The following is a 19,457-nucleotide window of genomic DNA, read 5'->3' as shown; positions in this document are numbered from 1 at the left end:
CTAGAACGTTCATCTCTGAACGTTAAATGTTGTTAAGTGATGGTAATAGTCAACAAAGGAGCGGCTCGAAGCACTGATATTCAGGATACTTGAACCTTATTAGCTACATGTAACAACTCTCTTGCTGTTTGATAAAGAGGTCAACACCTTATGACTTTCTTTAAAACAAAAAATATACTTCCAACACTCGTTATGGTTTCCTATTTGATTGATCATGATGAGCAGTTATTAGATCTATGTTGTACCAAGCCTGGTATAAATTAGGACGTAACAAGGCTGTGTAAATTTAAATATGGACAGAGCATCTTCAGTTGGCGAGCTAGTATTTGTCGACCAGTCAGTTGTTGTGGCACACTGCTGTATGGCCGCTATGTTTTCCCCCTACACATTTGGGCGAGGTTTAAGCTTGTCATAAACTATGTCATATGTCGTACACATGAATGGTGAATGAGCATGATAGCTAATTGCAGATAATGAGACAATATTCTCACAGGGAATATTCTGGATCTCATTTGGTGTACATGACAGCACATATTTAGTTAATAATTCGGATCCGTATCATGAAGTAGCCTGGTCTTGGACATCATGAAGAAACTGATTTCTTACCTATGAGTTGAGGATTTGTTCGCAATCATCTGCTTTCTCCACTTTCATATAATGAGTACGCGTATTCTATAAATCAACAGGACTACGCTTATCTCACGCATCGAAATTAATTAAAGTTTCCTAAAACAAAAAGAATTCGTTCAACACCGGATGCTTTAACTATTCACCAGAAATATCTTGGGTACGGAAAGCTTGAGCAATAGCGCTAGACATATTCCTGCCAAGGTAAATAAACGGTCCCTAGAATCGCGTTTTAAAGTAGTTACTGATATTACATTAATTTTTGGAAGATACGACTATCTTCTACAAAGCGGACATAACGGCAGCTATCCGGTGGACAATTACCTAGAAACAACTGAAATGTTTGCACTAAAAAAAGACAACACACCCTAAATCTAATAAGTCTTCTGATTGGACTCTAGATTTTCTGTACATAAACGGACCTTTGGAGTAAAGTGCTTCTCACATATTCTGCGCCTTTTCTCTCGTGTTCAAGCCACCGTGTAGATCTAGACTGTGAGTTTCTATTAAAGCTATGTGACTAAATCTAGCGTTCAATTAGAAGACTTAGCAAATTTAAAACTTTTTTTAAGTTTCCAGACGTCAATAGACAACCAAGTTTTGCGAACACTACGAACTCATGTAAACTAACATACGTTCAACCAACACCAATCACTTCAAATGCAGAATCCCTGCCTTCAACAGAGACACTGAAGGTCGTGGTGGCGAATTTGACCTGGACACAACTCCGCATCCATCTTATGTTACTTTTTTGTCAATTAAAACGGCACACTCAACTCTGCGCACGCCTCACGTATATGGGTTTAGAAATTTCAAATGTGATGACGGATAATTTCACTCCCCAAAATGACTAAAAGCAAAAATGATCATATTTACCACTCCTAGTCTGAAATAAAACGTTATTCAGAGATATGTCCATCGTATCTCAGTTACGAGTGTAAGGCAAATACATGGGTTTTGAGGTATGAAATTAAAAACCCACGGAAATTCATTAAAATGCTTCCTGCACCCAATGTACCAAGAGGATGTTCACATAGCATTTTTGGTGGGTGTGATATAACGTAACTACAATCAACACCATACACGCTTACTCAGACCCCAGCTTTCAAGCATATCCTGACGAATCTCTACGCTTCCGGCCGAATTAAAAAGCGTCTTAGAAGCTACTATTGATGAAACGTCCTAGGCAAACCCTAAGATTTCAACATTTTAAGGAAATCTAGCTTTACCGACTAACAACACACCATCATCACATCCTCCAGTGTGGACTAACGAGGTACCGAAACGAATGGTTTTGAAGAAATTGGTACTGAAAAACGACGTGGAAATCAAGATTGCAAAGCAACTAATAGATTCATTGAAACAAATTAAGCAACAGGGTTCTAATCCAGAAGTGTACGAAATGTTGAAACCTACAGGAACGATTACACCAAGGCTATATGGCCTTCCAAAAATACATAAAAATAGCTCTCCCCTTCGACCTGTTTTAGATATGAATAACTACCAACTCCTAAAATCGACTTTTATCATTTAAAAAGGCTTTCATCCTGACAATATAGTTGTTTTTATCCATGAGAAATACTCCATAACCTTTGTATGGTTTTGTGATTAATAAATTGTCATTAGTCTTAAGTTTTCTTAAAGCTTCCTTGTGTTTTTTCGTCAAAATTCCTTCCAAACTACGTCCATGATTTAAGTATCTAAAGCAACAGTCCACCAGTGTTGATTTAAACCTTTCGACATTATGCTCAAACGGCTGAATTAGTAACTTGATCAAAAGATAAAGATTTCCAAACTGAATTTTGAATACACAAAGGGGTTTGGACTCTCACATGGCTAAGACTTCAATAAACCTTAGTATACACCCTTTTATATATACACCACCATACGAGAATCCAAACCCCCTTTGTGTATTCAAAAACAGTTTGTTCTCACCTTAAACCTATCCTGATAATATTACCCTATTATCCAGAGTGATTAGGTTTCAAATAGTTTTCACATTATTTTTATCATTATTATTACCATCCTTGTCACCTCTTACTCCCATTTCCAGTCTAGATGACCTTTTATTTTTATATATAAATGTTCTTAACAGATTGTTCGGAATGTATTGCGCTAATATATTACATAGTTCTGATAATCTTTGTCTGCTTATTACACTATCGAAATCAGTTTTTACTTGAACATCTAAAAGACTTATTACTGAGATCTCGATCTATTTGTCTATATCATAATTTGTAAAGAGAATTCCAATATATCCCCATTTTGACAGTTGAGATCATGAATCAATTGCAGCTAAACCACCATGGAAAACCTGGAAGTACCGGACGGCCGTTTCGTCCTATTATGGAACTTCTCAGCAGTGCACGTCCACGATCCCGCCTCGCGAGATTCGAACCCAGGACCTATCAATCTCAACTATTAGAATTACTATAATATCCACAAACCCTTTCTGATAACATTCTTATTTAACTACGGCTACTTCTAACTAAACAACAGGGAAAATATTTTATTGAGGACCCTAGATTATTTTTTTACAAAAGATTACATCAATGTAATAATTAAATGCTTATATGAAACAAAACTAAAAACGTACATATGCAGGAAATGTATTTACATCATATAACCAAACAAACTCAATATACTTTGTTTAAACGTATAAAGACACAATGTACTTTACTAAAAAATAGGAGTAATAAAGACGGATAAATAGTTATGGTCTTATTTTAATAAATAATCCTAATGATGGATCAGTAACATGCCATCGTGATGATTCCAAAAAATTGAATACTTCATCTAAATCATCTACATGTCGTGGACGATCACAAGCTGATGATAATACATGTGGTTCTAAATAACAAATTTCGGCAAAGAAAACAAAAATTAAGGAAAATTTACGTTACTAAATAAGAATACCTAAGTATACAATTCAAACAAACATTCTTCTTTGTTAATACCAAAAAATCTAATTAAAAACTGATTTGCTAAAGTTAATGTGATCGACTAGTTCATTAATTAATAGTACTTTTTTCATAAGAAAACGTACTAAATAACTATTACTTGAAGCGTTATTTCATATTTTGTAATAATGGAGTATAATAAGGCCTATAATACTTATGTATATTAAATCAGTCAGTATAAGATGATTTGAACTGCGGTCAAGTGACCATTCTGCAGCAATTCAGAAAACTCTTCCGGTCTCATACATTGTCCGGACATTCCATGTACCTATAAAAATTGTCGCTCTGGTTGTTAGAAGGTGCATCGGCCTCATGACTTCCGAAGGAACTCGGCTTTCATCACGAGACGTCATAATTATTGCTTCAACTCCAATGGCAGAGTTTAAATGGTTTGAATATTTTTTTCTGGTTAGCGTTTTTTTAGCCAGTTGGTTTTTTACGGGATGGGGTCGCTAACCCCATGCCCAACCCTCCTCCTTTACCCGGGCTTGGGACCGGCAGTAGCCCCCGGAGCTACAGGCGGAGTCCAAGTGACTATTACCCATAATATTTAAAATAATAATCTAGTGTTTAAAAGGAACGAATGTCAAGACACAGAAAAAACTGGTTTGAAAGAAATTATTCGTATACAAAGTAATAAATGAAATGAAGAGTTGACAGTAACACTTCATATCAACACTATTAAATCAATTGACAAATTGTACTTCTCTTTTGTTATACACATTATATGATACATATTATACCATCGTAAGTATCTTGTGGTAACACATGGTGTTGCTATTTATGAAATACTTTTGAATCAACCTTTATGTCAACATACAAACAGGAACCATGAATTATAACACAGAGAATAGGGAATATCATGAAATAACACGAGAAAACAGAGAATAATGACATTAAGATTAGTAATAAAAAGACAACAAATGTTTGAATATCCATTGTCTTTTCAAACAAAGGACGTGTTTTGTACTGTTGGAGAACATATCACGACATAACGTAAAGCATTTCCAACTATTGATTATATATATATATTGAGTACAAGATTTGGACATTCATTAAAATTAATACCTTGTAACTGCTATGAATGGTTCTATATTATATAAACTAAGGTTTATAACTGGTCATATTACGTCACAAATCAGGGTTTAAGTCGGAATTTTCTTACATGGCCCACCAGATCAATGGTTATTGACTTTACCGATTGACTCTACATCTGAAGAGTTTTTTGTTTTTTATATTAACTTACTTTTATATAAGTCGAAGGTAGAAGGTATAGTTATCTGTTTTACTGATAGAACAGTTTATAACAATTATAAGGAACAGAAGCATCTTTTGTGATCTTCAAATAAACTTATTAAAGCTTCATGTAAAAAATTTAACCATATTACTATTATGTTTATCGTCTAATTAAACAGACTAAGAGAAGTGAAAGTGTAGAGTAAGGGTCTCATAAAAAAATTTGTAAGCGAGGAGTCACTCAAAACCACAAGCAATGATGTTGATCATTTCCATGGTATCTTATTAGAGTGACAGATTCAGGTCTACACTTTAGAAAGAATTCCACTAAAAGTTGAAATAAGTTCGGTATGATGTTTGGTTGCAGTTCTAAATTGACGGGAATTTCATTTGTTTTACACTGGGATTTGGAGGTTGAACGCAGGAAGTTTAAAATGAAATATGTGGTTTTAGGCTGCCTGTCTTGAATAGTACAATACACAATACACAAATATTTGGCTATGTGAATCAGTTTAAAAAGGGAAGAACTTAAAATAAAGCAGAGCATAAACGTAAATTGTTATAAGAAAAAAGCTAATCGTGGTAGCTTATCAGAATTTTGTAACTATACAGTAAATTCCCTAAATTTATTATTTTAAACTGACGAAGCATGTGTGAAGTGATATTTAAAGGGAGCCCAAACCGAAGGGATACTATTTTTCTTAGGAAACAAACAAGCATTGATTATTCAATCAAAAGTCCTGATAAATTTGACAAAAAAAGAGATGCCACCGAGTACATTGTCATAGTAACTATGATTAAAATAAGTTTATGAGTCATCCGGTATTTCAGGATTATGAAACGCTTGTGTCCTGATGGTACAGAGTGAGGATTTGTCATTAATACGAGCAGCCAGTGCTGAGATAATCTACTTGAAAAATACGGTAACTAGGATCAAATAAAATCTTGTTAGATGAAAACTTGATGTCTATTTATTTTTCAACGATTTAATGAGAAACAGTGATACTTAGAGTTATCGTGCTAAAGAACGAAACATAAATCAAGTGAGGATGATGATAATAATACTGTGAATGAAGTAAGCAAAAAAAGTTCAAAATCACTGACTAGTTGGTAAAATGTGACAGGCGGAGATACTCACCACTATACCCCCAAATGCCCTGGTATGGCCGAGAGTGGGGAGAGCCCACTCTCCCTCTCCAAATGCTCTCACATGGCCAGCGAATATATAGCCTCTGCCACACAAGTCCTACTCACTGCCTTCTCGCATCACGGGTGTTGTTTACGAAAGTGAGAAGACGAAAAGCGAATGTCCGGCGCTTTAACCGAGTTGGTGGACACGGAGGGTCCACCTAGGGGAGTTGGAAAACCCTGATTCCAAACCAATGGTGCACATGGGTTCCAGTATCCTGATGGAACGAATGGCGAATGAACCTGCTGCTGGTCAACGGCTACCATGGGACTGCATCTCCTCACGATGCTCCACTGCCTTGTGGATCAGACCTTTCGTTCAAAGGCTCGGGGTGTGGCCCCCTAAGAAAACCACCTGCTTCAGTTCGGGCACCTGGGCAGTATCACAGCCCTCAAGCAAATCGGATGAGATTTGTATGGCGCATATGTATCTGGTGCTTCCTTGTACCAATATTTATGTGTTTAAATAAATAAATAAAAATAAATGGTAAAATGTGGTCACTGAGAGGATTACAGACACTGGTTCAGACCACACAAAGTGAACCTCTATTGCATTAAAACTAAACTTTAATAGTAAAGTGAGCCCTAAACCATAGTGATTCTTTGCTAGGTTATAGTTTCACACAAAAATAAATTACGAATTTATGGGATGCTGATATTATAATACCTGGGGCATATTCTTGTGAACCGGTGCCTTGCTGAAGTGCTCTAGCATATAAATGTGAGGCAGCAGCATCGACGAATGCATGCTGTTGAACTGTAGCATCACCTACAAGCGTACCACCACCGGCAATCGATGTTATCCCAGAATTAGCTGAGTCGCCATTTGTAGATGATTCACTGGAATAAAACTGAGCTGCATATTGAGAAGCATAGTACTGTTGATAGTATTGTTGATAAGCTTGGTAATATTCTGCTTGAGCTGCAGAATTCCCCGTCACAGCAGCCGCAACTGCAGCAGTGAATGGATCGGGCATACCTAAAAAAAGGGAGCGATTAGTGATGTCATGATTAAAATATATAATTCTTAAAAAAACAGTACGAAATCGAAATTTCACCACACCCAATGAAGAAAATAAACTTTAAAAAGAATAACTACATTTGATTTATTTATATTTTTGAGTGGTTTAACGTTCTAAAAACTTAAATTATTGGTAAGTATTAAGTGTGGAAATCTTACTGTAAAAATTTGTTAGGTAAACATGAAATTATCAGAAATGACTAATTATGTACGTGAAACTACTTGGTAGGATCCTACAACTCAATGCTGGTCATCATTTATCAAATCAACCTAGAAGTTATCAAATAGGATTTTATTTGTTCACAATCAATGAAAATCTCCCAAAATTCTTTATCTTATGTAGGGCATATGTTGTATAAATGGTGACCTCTGGGGTCACGTCCTAGATGTTTTTATTTCTAAACATAATCTACGGGATTGAAGGGTAATACGAGAAATGAAAGTTAGGGCTCCTGAGGTCCTTGTATACATTGTTTTCATTATTAATTACTTATTTAAACATATTAACATTGATACAGCGGGGACCAATATAAATATGCTCCACACAAATCATCTAACTTTGTATGTTGTGGGATACTTCTCAAGCACACAAACCAAAGCAGGTGGTTTTCTTAAGAGACAACACCCCGAGCCTTTGATCTGGAGGTCCAATGCACAAGTCAGTGGAGCAACTTTAAGAGTTGTAGTTCTATGGTAACTGGTGACCAACAATAAGTTCATACGCCATTTGTCCATTTAGGATCGTAGAGCACATATGTAGCATTGGTTTGGAATCAGGGTTTTCCAACTCTACTAAATGGACCATCCGTACTCACTAACCCGGTTAAAGCGCTGGGCATTTGCTTTTCATCCTCTTGATTTTGTAAACATCCCCGTCGCGAGTAGGCAGTAAGTAGAAACTCCATGGCAGTGACTCGATGAGAGTATTTAAAAAGGGAAAGCGAACTCTCCTCACCCTCCGATGCACCAGGGCATTTGGAGGCACGTTGGTAAAAATTAAATATGTGGTACAAAATTTTGAAAAGCTTACAGTGAACTCTCTATATTTCATAGTTGAAAGCATGAGTCAATTGAAGCTAGGTAGACATTAACACCGTTGGATGCCAGCTCAGTTGTCTATCGGTTAAGGGCTCTGGCTCGAGACTGGTAGGTCCTGGGTTCGAATCTCGCGAGAGCGGGTTCGTGGATGCGCACTGCTGAGGAGTCCCATAATAGGACGAAACGGCCGTCCGGTGCTTCCAGGTTTTCGATGGTGGTCTAGCTTCAATTGACTCATGCTTTCAACTATGAAACATACTAAATCTCCACAAAACCCCTTCTGAACTCTCTATATACGTCCTTTGTGCTTAAATCAAAGAAAATGACTCCCCTTGTGTAATTGAAGAGTTATTATTTAGTTCAATTGACTTCTAGTTTTCATACAAAATAATTTGGAGAATCGTTTTTCACTAAAAATGAAATCTTTGTCTACAAAAACATAAGCTAAGGGATGAATAAAACGAAGAGAACATAGGCGAGGCATGAAGCAAACACATGTTAATTGGATTTGAGTATTCTGACTGAGTCGGATTTTGTTCAACGTTTTAGTGAATGTTTAGAAAACTGGTGATGCATGAAGACGTAGATTAGTAAGGGATAAAAACTAATCTGATTACATATAAAGAAGAGTTAATAAACTTTATCGAATTAAAAACACTCATAACTGCTAATGACCAACTGTGTTCGATAAATTTTAATTACTTACCACTTGGAACCACTGAACTCGTCTCAGATGCTGTTGTAGTAACAACCAAACTTCCATCTGCATTATAACGCTTCGGAATAGCAAGACTCACTCGAATCGGTTTATAGCCTAAACCACAATAATTCTGCATTTCAATCAACGCTTTATCCATATCAGATTCAGTGAGGAAACGAACAAAACCGTATCCACGAGATTTGCCATTTGTCATCACAACTATTAATTATAATGATTAATAAGAACACACTTCTATAGTGATAGTTACCTTTAGCTGAACGGCATGTTGGATATTTTTTAAAAGCATTGAATAACGCAAGATCATCAACATCTTCTGTTAGTTCACCAACAAATAACGAACATTCATTACTGAAAAGATTAATATTATTCAATAGATCCATACCTAGAGGTGCTATCTTTCCCGTAACTAGCATGATTAAGTTTAAATCTTCTCGTCTATAAAAAAATTAAACAAAGTAATCAAATAAAGTATGAATATCCTTATCCATAAAAAGGGGGATACAACATGGAGTTAGTTTTAATTACAGACTGACATCAAATCCAGATCAACAGTGAGAACCAGGAAGAACTGAACAGTTGTATCGTCCTATTTCGGGACTTTTTATTGACTTGTACCACATCAAGCTCACAGCTTTTAGGTTTTATCAGGAGTACAATAATTTCAGACCAGCACTGTGTAGGGATACAGTGGTTCACATTTACAACTTAAATAAACTTAAGATACTGTGATTATAACTATAATTTGAAACGTGATATCCATCACACCCGAGAAGGCTGAACTTGGCAAGTAACAAATATATTATCGTAGACCATGGCTTAAACTTAACGCATTCAACGCTAGGTCTAAAGGCTGACAGTTCAAACAGAGTGGAATAGTCGACGAGCACTGCTGAATAGTTTCAGACTGTTAAATGCTACCTGGTTTTTAATGGTTCTTTAACTGATACCAATCTATAATAAAAGCTAGCTTCAAATTCAATAACCCACCATCCTAGTGAAACGCAACAATTCCTCCAATAAGATAACAATTATATTGTGATTTTTAAAAGCGATGTAAATAAATCACTTTAATACTAATTATACTGACTTCAATAAACTTTAATAGTTGTATTTTTCACTGAACGACATCTCATATACTTTATTTGTACATCTATCGATCTCTATTTTATTTTTTTCATTGTACTTACATTTCTTCCTCTATTTCCTCAAACTCCATCATTTCTTTATTCTGGTGCCCGAGAGTACAAGAATATATATGTAGTAAAGATAAAACAAACTTTACAAACCGTATCCTAGAAATTCTTCAAATAATTATTATCTGTCGCTAAAATTAGCCAGAAGAATAGGATGTGACAGTTTTATTAAAAGACGCCATGAAATGAAGGACAAATGTACGATGCAAATGTCCACAGATATATTACAATCAATTGGTAGTAGTTCCAATAATATTGAAACTTAGTGGTTGTTAAGAGCAACTTGAAGTCTAACTCAGCATAATATATGTATTCATCCTTTTTTGGTCTAATAAAATAACACTTTATTATATAAACTTTAAACATCTCATGATACTTCGTTGATCCATTCTGACTGGCCTTTTTAACATAAAATGATAGTGATTTCTAAATAGCTTCAGTCAGTCAGTCAGTCACAACGTAGAACTTCGTACATACGTACATCAGTTCGAGTTGCCATACCACATTAGCACAGAGATGAAGTTGTCAATTCAAATCCCATAGTCGTTGAAGTAGTAAGAGTATAAGCAGTAATCGGAAAGATTAGGGTTTGAAGATGTTATTTAAGGAGTATAATACGGTGAAATAAATTTGGAAAGAGAAAAAGGATAGGGACATGAAGAATACAAAAGGTTGGAATTTGGTAGAACACAAAGAGTGGATGCACCTTCGCCATTACAAACGATTTTGAGCCATGTCACCCAAGGTCTCTAACCATCGGTTGCTATCATCTCGCGAATCCCAACCAGGTAGTCTACACCTACCAACATGGCTCAGTCCAATTGTCAGTGACTTCATGGATTTGTGCCATGTTTTGGTCTGGCCGCCCCTAGCTTTCTTCCAAACTACTCCTATACCATAAAACATTGCACGTCTGGGTAGTCGGTGGTTGGGCATACGTAACACGTGTCCCAGCCATCTCAACTGATGAAGTTTCACTACTTCATCAATCGATTTGCCATCCTTACCTAGTACCCGTTTTCTAACAACTGCATTACTTACACGGTGGTCCCAGGATATACGAGCAATGCCTCGAAGACACCTATGATCGAATACTAGTAGCCTACGAATATCCTCTACTCTTATCGGCCATGTTTCACTGCCATAAAGTAGAACGGAACGAACTGCTGCACAGTAAACCCGTCCTTTGGTTGCTAGACGGATATCTCGCCTACGCCACAAATGACGAGCCTTCTGTATCCGTGATGAGATTTCGTCACACACCAGACCACAAGGGCTGATGAGACTCCCAAGATAAGTGAAGCGGTCGACACGCTCAACTGCTTCACTCCCTATCATTAGTTCAGGTGTCGATGCAACCTAATCCTGAAGTAACATTTTGCACTTCGAGGGAGAGAATCGCATCCCGAACATGCCTGCATAGTTGTTTATGGTGGTCAGAAGACTCTGCATTTTGTCAGCTTTGCTTGAAATAGGGCGATACTGTGCCCGATAATACTTGAGTGAAACAGTCGGTCTATAGGTGAGGTGAATTAAAATGAGCCTTAAGTATAACATTAGCAAAACAATGTACCATATCAGTATGAAGCCTGGAGATAAAAAACGTCTACCCATTCAAATCATCCCAGATAGTGAAGATGAAAAATCAATAGTCTCTCTTTAATCAGATCACCAGGGACATTTGGATGATGAGCAGCAACTAATATGATGACTAGAGCAGTGCTAAAGCTTGGACTATAAATGAATTAATTTTGATCATTCATCAATATCGCATCCTATGATCCTATTAGATGAACGTCATCTACTCATTAGATCACGCAAAAACCGCATTAGAATCCATGGTTGAAATTCCAAAGATGATTGACGACCAGCAGCATATTTGCATGGGAAACTGATAGAAGAGCTGTCTTAGAATACCCTACAGTTGTTTAGCTTCATGAAAGTCAGTATAGAGTCGCTATACCTTATTCCTAAACAATATTGAAGTGGGCAACGACCTCATAAAGTAATATTGAATAGAGATATTTAAGGCGCTAAGTGAAAAATTCAGTCAAGAAACGTACAATTTTGCATGCATTTGGTATATATGATTGATCAGTATGGGGGAAATAATCTATTAACTACTTCCAGTACTCATCAGAATGAAGAATTTCTCGTGTATATAGAGCAGCAAATAGATTTATTGCTAAATATGAGCACAATATTTTCTTCAATCATGTTTAATGAACTAATGATACTTGATGAAAACCAGTGTTATATGCTCAAGAATCTTTTTACTTACATTACAGTACCTTGATTGTGATAAGATAGAGAGGCTTATGAGGAAGGCGTTACGAAACCCAAATATTCAAACGTGAATTACGATAATGATCAGAATAGAGTGTAATTTGATATTTCGACTGTCTAATTATCATGATTCAATTTATAGTAAAATGTTTGCCAACTAAATGCTGACAGTGGTCTACAAAATATCCCAACATAAAGCCTTATTAAATCTAAAACGCTTTGGAAATACGTATACAAAACTTTCATTCAGTTTAAAATTAAGATTAAACGAATGATTCATCCTAATAAAACATACCGGGGCTCCAGGAATGAGCTTGCCATTCAACTTAAGCATTGCGTCTCTCGCAGATGTTGAGTTAGCAAACTCTATGAAACCATAACCAAGAGTTTGTCCAGTCGCTTTGTTTCGGATAACTTTTACACTCACTATATTTTCACCTGATGTCTCAAAGGCTCGTTTGATAAACATTTCATCCATGTAAGGTTCCAGCTGAAAAAGGGAGATGAATAGAAACCGAACAAGACGTACGTCACCCATCCATATTGTATGAGAGAAATTCTGCATATTTTAAGGAAAGTAGGTATCTCCGTTAAATGTGAACAGGTTTGGTCGAAACTTGGAATAAGTTTGCAATTATTGACAGAAGTTTATTCCAATGACTCCAGAACCTGTGGATGGGAATGAGAAAGTAGATAACTTAAAAAACATGGGTAAAAAATGTGGTAATTGTAAGCAATGTAAAGTTTGGAACAACCAGGCAAAGTTCCTAACCAGATTAAAGAGAGAACCTAGTGTAACTAACTAAATAGTGTTTAGGTTTTGAGAACTATTGCTTTAAAAAAAATTGTGCTGACACAAGTAATTCGTAAGAAATTCCAACTATTTCTGATAGTGTGTGTAAACTCGCATGAAAATACAACTATATACTGTGACTTGAACAATTATAAAGTAAAATGAGGTAATCAGTAGGAAAGCTGCAACTTTATCAAGTATGGCACCACATTTAAAAACTAGGTAATGGAGGATAGTGAGACATAACGATGTTGTTAATGATATTAGTTTGATCTTGTTCAGTCCGAGTTAACCTTTGCAACGAAATGACTATGGGCTTATTGTCATATTTTCGAATCCTGTCCATATTAAATGTATACACTGTTTAAGTCACATAGATATAGATATATAACGAAGTTAGTACTCTCACTGACTAGTCTAATTATACAAAACATGGGTAAATAGAGGAAGCGATCGGGAAACGACTGTTGTACACTTAAAATTTATAATCTTAAACCGGGAATATTTAGTTAGCGGATTATAAACCATGAAACTGGAATAAGCTATATGAGAACAGAGTGCATGGTGGTATAAAATATAAGTACGAAGAAACACGCTCAACAATGGATGAATGTTGAAAATAACACAACACAATAATAATTATTATTATCAATAATAATAATAATAAGAGGACAAATTTATTTAGTGTACAGTGATAACTAGTCATGAATACAAATTAAACCCTATTTCACGATACCGCTTCCGGTATAATCGCCATTCCGACTTGAGTATTAAAAATTAAAATACTATTAGTTAGTACTATAGCTGTAATAAAAACTTGTGCTGTCCCAAATACATATTGATGCCATACTTTGAGCTATGAATGGATACATTAAACACAAAACATTGAATACCGAGACCACATTATTCGCCTTTGCGTCAGAACCTGTAAAATTTAAAATTCTCACTCATGAAGTCTTTAAGAGCCTAGGCTATAGTCGTGAGGAGTTTCTACTTGGTATATCTAGTAATCTTCGTGAGGAAAAGAAAATGCCGTAGTCGATGAAATATAATTGAATCATATGATATTCCCATGGCTTACGATGAGTGGAATTGTCAATGACCACAGAGAATAAACCCTAGACACGTAAATTAGATAAGGTGCACCTTGGGCGCTTTACACTAGTGACCTTACCTTTCTTCAGATTTTCAATATCCAATATCTTTATCACGAGCTTGTATAAACTGATTGATTTCTTTGCTCTCGCTTTTTGTTGTTTCAGCACGGTTCCAAGTATTTGGTTATGTCTAGTGGATAGTAGCCTAGCTACTCAACTGCACTATTTCGAGTCACTGTGGCAGCTATTTGTGGATTCGTATATTTTGTTGTTGAGTGCGTACGCTTGTAGTTGTAAATGATTCCCCAAAATCAATAGCTTTGTAAGTGTTCGACATTGGATGCTGACCACACTATTTTTAGTGGACTAGTTTAGCTGAAGGCACTCGGTCAGGCATCCGTACCGGATAACGTTACAGCACAGAGTGGGAAACATCTCCTACGATCATTAGCCAGATTAGATTAGTCATTTCTCGATATATTGATAACCTATCAAATATATCTCCCAACCTCATCTCTTCTGACTTCTGATTTCAACTGGGTGGGTGCGATTCGATCATAGGTGTTACTGGTAAAGAGTTGTCAAACTACAATACTGGTGGTATCTTCAGTGGTGAACCCGATGTGATCTGGTACACCAAACGATAAACTGTGAGTCTGTTTCTTTTTGGAACTTCATAAATCATTGTTTCGCTTTATTTGATTTCTACGTATTGTGATATATTTTTTCGAGTTTTCGAATATATTGTAATTATTTATTTTTCGTTCATTATAATACTTGATTTTTCACTATGACGGAACAGACACTTAAAGTATTTAAGTTAAGGACTATCACCCCACCCTCGATTCAGTTAATGCCTTTTTGGCCGGGCAATATCGAAGCCTGGTTCTGCTACGCAGAAGTTGACTCTTGCGGGCTCGGTATTACGGACTCATGCACACAGTTCCTCGCGGTTGTAAGGCACTAGCGCACAAATTAAACAGGTACGTCACACCTAGTATGTTTACTAGTGATTTTTCGGAACCTTAAGAAACTATTAAACGATCGATTTTGAGACACGGAGATCTAACCGACAGACAAAGGTTAGACCAACTCCTTAATAGCATCGACCTGCAACATGGTTCTATGACAGATATGTTGTTTAGGATGAGAGAGGTGATAGGACAAAGAACTATCGAAGAAGGCCCATTCAAACGACCTTTTTTATCCAAACTCCCGCAACAGGTGCAAGCAGTTCTGATCTCGTTTCAAAACAATACCGTAGATGGACTGGCTGCATCTGCCGACCGCATCTTAGAAATCAAGAAATCTTCTAATGCCGAGTTTTTTTCAGTCAAAGAAAAACCTCAAACGACCCAGAATGACATCATGGAACTATGTCATACACTGATACGCTATGTTTGGTTTCGTAATGACCGTAAACGGTCACAAAACCCGAGAAGAAGCGTTTCACGTGGGCGATCTGTCTCTAGACCACGAGAGACGGATAACCCCGACTGGTGCTGGTATCATAGCCTGTATGGCAAGTCTTCTAGAAATTGAAGGAAACCCTGCAATTACCCGAACCCCAAGTCGACCGACACGAAAAAAAATTCGGGAAACTTCCCAGATGGCACGTGTCAACGGCAACCATAGGCGAACATAGCCGTCATTTATACGTCACGGGTGTGACAACGAAAGTTCGCTATCTCGTCGACACTGGCGCAGAAGTTAGCTTTCTTCGAGCAAATTCTAACGACAGGCTTCACGAGTCTTTTAAGCTTACAGGCAGCAAACGGAAAACCGATTACCAAATATGGAAAAACGTACGTCTACCTTAACGCGGGTTTACGCAAACCCATCCACTGGATTTTCGTGGTCGCAGATGCTTCTATGACAATCATTGGTTTAGACCTGTTACAACACCACAATCTATTCATCAACACACGCAAACGAAGGTTAGTAGTCGCAAACACTAAGTTATCTGTTTGCGTAACTCGTCTTTCTGCTTGCTGATTATCCCCAGTCACAATTAAGCATGCATTAGACCCATTATATCAACCATTACTGGATAGCTACTCTGGGATATATCAACCACAACTGAAATTGCCATGTGTAACCAGCAATGTTACACATCACATCTCGACTACAGGACCACCTGTATTCTCGAAAACACGCCTACTGGCTCCCGAAAAGTTGAGGTTGGCTAAAAACGAATTCGACCACATGATAGACTTAGGAATAATTCGACCGTCAAACAGCCCATGGGCATCTCCCTTGCACATGGTCCCTAAAAGGGATGGCAATAATTGGCGTCCAAATGGTGATTATCGGCGTCTGAATGATAAAACCATTCCCGATCGTTACCCGTTGCCCCACATTCACGATTTGACAGCTACCTTGAAAGGTACAACTGTCTTTTCGAAAATCAACTTGATTAAAGTCTTTAACCAGATTCCTATGGCTACTAACGACATTCCAAAAACCCCCATCATAACTCCTTTCGGCCTCTACGAATTTTTACAAATGCCTTTCCGTCTAAGGAATGCTGCCCAAACCTTCCAAAGGTTCATAGATGACGTTTTCAGAGGTCTGAACTTCGTACATGCGTATGTTAATGACTGCCTGATAGAAAGTCCGGACAGATAACCCCATCTCCAGCATCTGGACATTGTTTTCGAACGACTTCAAGGGCATGGCATTACTGTATGCATTCAGAAATACCAAACCAGAACCAACTCCTTAGACTTCCTCGTTTATGGAACAACACTCCGACTTCCAGGATCCTTCTTCAATGAACATGGATCTAAACTCCTATACGAGTAGGCTTACAAACACAATGAATTCAGGCAAACCTGTTTCCACTCGACCTCCATCGACTGATTTTTTCGTTCAACCTGACTTACGATATAGTACACACATCTTCGTACGTCGAGACTCACATCGACGATCTCTCGAATCAGTATACGAATGACCCTTCGTAGTCCTTCAGCGCGAACCGAAGTACTTTATAGTCGACAAGAACGGAGCTAACGGTAGCATCAGTACCGATTGAATCAAAGCAGTGTATTTAGGAGGAAATTCTGTCCACGTCAATTTTCCTTCGGAACAATCAAACGACACGGCCCCTACACTTGTAGTGCTTAATCCGACAACCAACACGCACGTTGATACTTCATCAGCGTCTGAAAAATAAACTTAAGACAATGCGTTCTGGAAGAAGAGTGAGATTTCTAGAACATCTAAACGACTATTGCACGTAAGACACCAGTTAACCTTTTGCCTTATCTTGATTTTCCTCTCTATTATGTATAATAAAAATATTTTAATACGCTTAAACTCATACATTAATTCCAAAAACAAACAAACAAAATTTCCTTTATTACTATGTTGTACTTCACGGTCCCTTATTGTTAGGAAAGACGACCAGACGCTGCTAAACATAGCAAGCTATCAGAAGAGTCTTTGCCAACGACAAACTCGTTGGGTTTAAACTTCTGGCTGGCCACGTCGTAGGCTCATCACTACCACACTAGGGAGGGATTGATCGGGAACGGTGAATAAATCCCCGAGATCAATAGCTCTGTAAGTGTTCGACATTGGATGCTGATCATATTAGTTTTAATAGACTCACCTAGGTGAAGGCGCCCGGTCATGTATCCGCACCAGATCACGAGTCTGAACGCCGTGTCCAACGCCCCCTGCGATCCCTAGTCAGTTTAGCTCAGTCACTTCCCGATATATTGATAATCTATCAAATATATCTTCCAACCTCCTCGCTTTCGACTTTGGATTTCACTGTGTTGCCAAGACTCAACTATAGGTGTTGCTGGTAAACCATTGTCAAACTACAATGCCTGTGGCATTCTCAACACGAAGAGAATGTGTGGTGGTTGCATGACCTAACGATTCCTTTGTGTTTGTTGACTTCTTGATTTCTGATTGCAGTTACAATACATGCGTTTGTGCTTATCTAGTACTTTTTGATTAAATTGCGTCAATTCTGAGATTCCTAATTTCTACCATAATTCATATATTCTTAATTATCATAGAATGTCAAAAATGATGAAGACTGGAGCAATTTATCGAAATGGTATGGACTGTCCATCCAGGTGTGGTCACTCCATGTAACCTCTTGAATTCTGTTTAGACATGATCGATCCCGTTCTATGGAAAAAATTATCAGATGATTGCAGGTACAAACTAAGCCCCATTGTCGATGACCAGTACTTTTGAAAACCTGAAATGATTGAATGGTTGACACAGTTTTCTAACTGTGCAGCTTGCATTTGGGTTTCTGATCTCTTGCCGTATGTATCAACTACCAAAATATAAGTTTGCCCAAAGATTGAACCAGCAAAGGCATCACTTGGTGACACTGGAGTGTTTGGAATGACATCTGCCATTACAATCCATATTTCTCGTTCAACGGCTATGGAGGGTGTGATCATATCCTCCGGTCCAGAGTGTTGAACTCCAATCAACTGAGAGAGGGTATCAGTTTGACGGGTGGTAGTGATACTTGATATGGAAGTTATAGCTCAGAAGCGCTGTCACCCAGAGCTATAGTGTGTTTGCCGTATAGACAGAAATTCTTTCCTTGGGTTTATGGTCTGTCAGCAGAGAAAATGCGTGGCTGTAGAAGATTTTATGGAATCTTTAAACAGAGAAAATGATTTCAAGGCTAACCTTTTCAATATGGCTTTAGTTCAGCTCAGCTGAACTTCGGTTGCCTACATATATCGGTAATCTAGTATTTTCAGCCACGTTTTAGTTATGGAGATGAAATGAACAGAATTCAGTAGGGTCAAACAATATTCGACTGTATCAAGAGACTAATTTCTTGACAACGTCCAATAAAGCTGGTTGTTGGATTCTTTATTTGGAAATAGAAACAGTAAGTGCGTGTTTGAGTGTCTGTAATGGTACTGAGTGGACAGAGCCACCATCCTGATCACGAAGTTATTTAGGATTGATATTGTAGTGTCGGCTGCTCTGCTAACCCACATAATATATACCAGATTATGGACGGACCAATTTATTCATTCTCCTTTAGTCACGTTTTGACCTTGCTAATTATTCGCTTATCAACCTTGACCGTTTTTATATAAATGTATGTGTGCTCATTTCCTATATTATTCATTGCGTCTGTAACTTATTTTTTCTGGCTATAAGTATCTATAAACGCTTGATTAAATCGAATTGACCCACACGCCTTCTCCGCAGTACGTCATTTTGCTTCACTCTCTTCTCTTTGCTTCGTCCCACTAATGGTCTTTCCAGATCGATGAGTGTACAAAATGTGCGTATCCGACACA

At 37.4% G+C, this 19,457-nt stretch overlaps 1 protein-coding gene across 1 annotated transcript; it reads right to left on the bottom strand.

The window, feature by feature from the left end:
- Positions 1 to 3,115: 3,115 nt before the first annotated feature.
- Smp_064640 (putative trna selenocysteine associated protein (secp43)) lies at positions 3,116 to 14,216 on the bottom strand. The gene is made up of 8 exons (XM_018799881.1): positions 14,145 to 14,216; positions 12,800 to 12,939; positions 12,566 to 12,760; positions 9,174 to 9,226; positions 9,039 to 9,139; positions 8,777 to 8,989; positions 6,679 to 6,990; positions 3,116 to 3,477 (listed from the first exon to the last, which is right to left on the bottom strand). Exons 2-8 carry the CDS (start codon positions 12,833 to 12,835, stop codon positions 3,341 to 3,343), a joined length of 1,047 nt encoding a protein of 348 aa, XP_018653750.1. The 5' UTR covers positions 12,836 to 12,939; positions 14,145 to 14,216; the 3' UTR covers positions 3,116 to 3,340.
- Between the last annotated feature and the right edge of the window lie 5,241 nt (positions 14,217 to 19,457).

The sequence above is a fragment of the Schistosoma mansoni genome, chromosome W, assembly GCF_000237925.1.
Source record: "Schistosoma mansoni strain Puerto Rico chromosome W, complete genome".
Taxonomy (NCBI): Eukaryota; Metazoa; Platyhelminthes; class Trematoda; order Strigeidida; family Schistosomatidae; genus Schistosoma; species Schistosoma mansoni.
The sequence above is the reverse complement of the archived record's forward strand: the minus strand, read 5'-3'. Positions and strand labels throughout refer to the sequence as shown.

What these genes read in the sequence shown, in the direction of transcription:
- Smp_064640 (XM_018799881.1), bottom strand. Translation starts at nt 12,835, where the DNA reads ATGCAGAATTTCTCTCATACAATATGGATGGGTGAC. An exon ending in GGGAAAGATAGCACCTCTAG is followed by an intron (nt 9,140 to 9,173) that starts GTATGGATCTAT and finishes TAATCTTTTCAG; the next exon opens with TAATGAATGTTCGTTATTTG. An exon ending in AACATGCCGTTCAGCTAAAG is followed by an intron (nt 8,990 to 9,038) that starts GTAACTATCACT and finishes TATAATTAATAG; the next exon opens with TTGTGATGACAAATGGCAAA.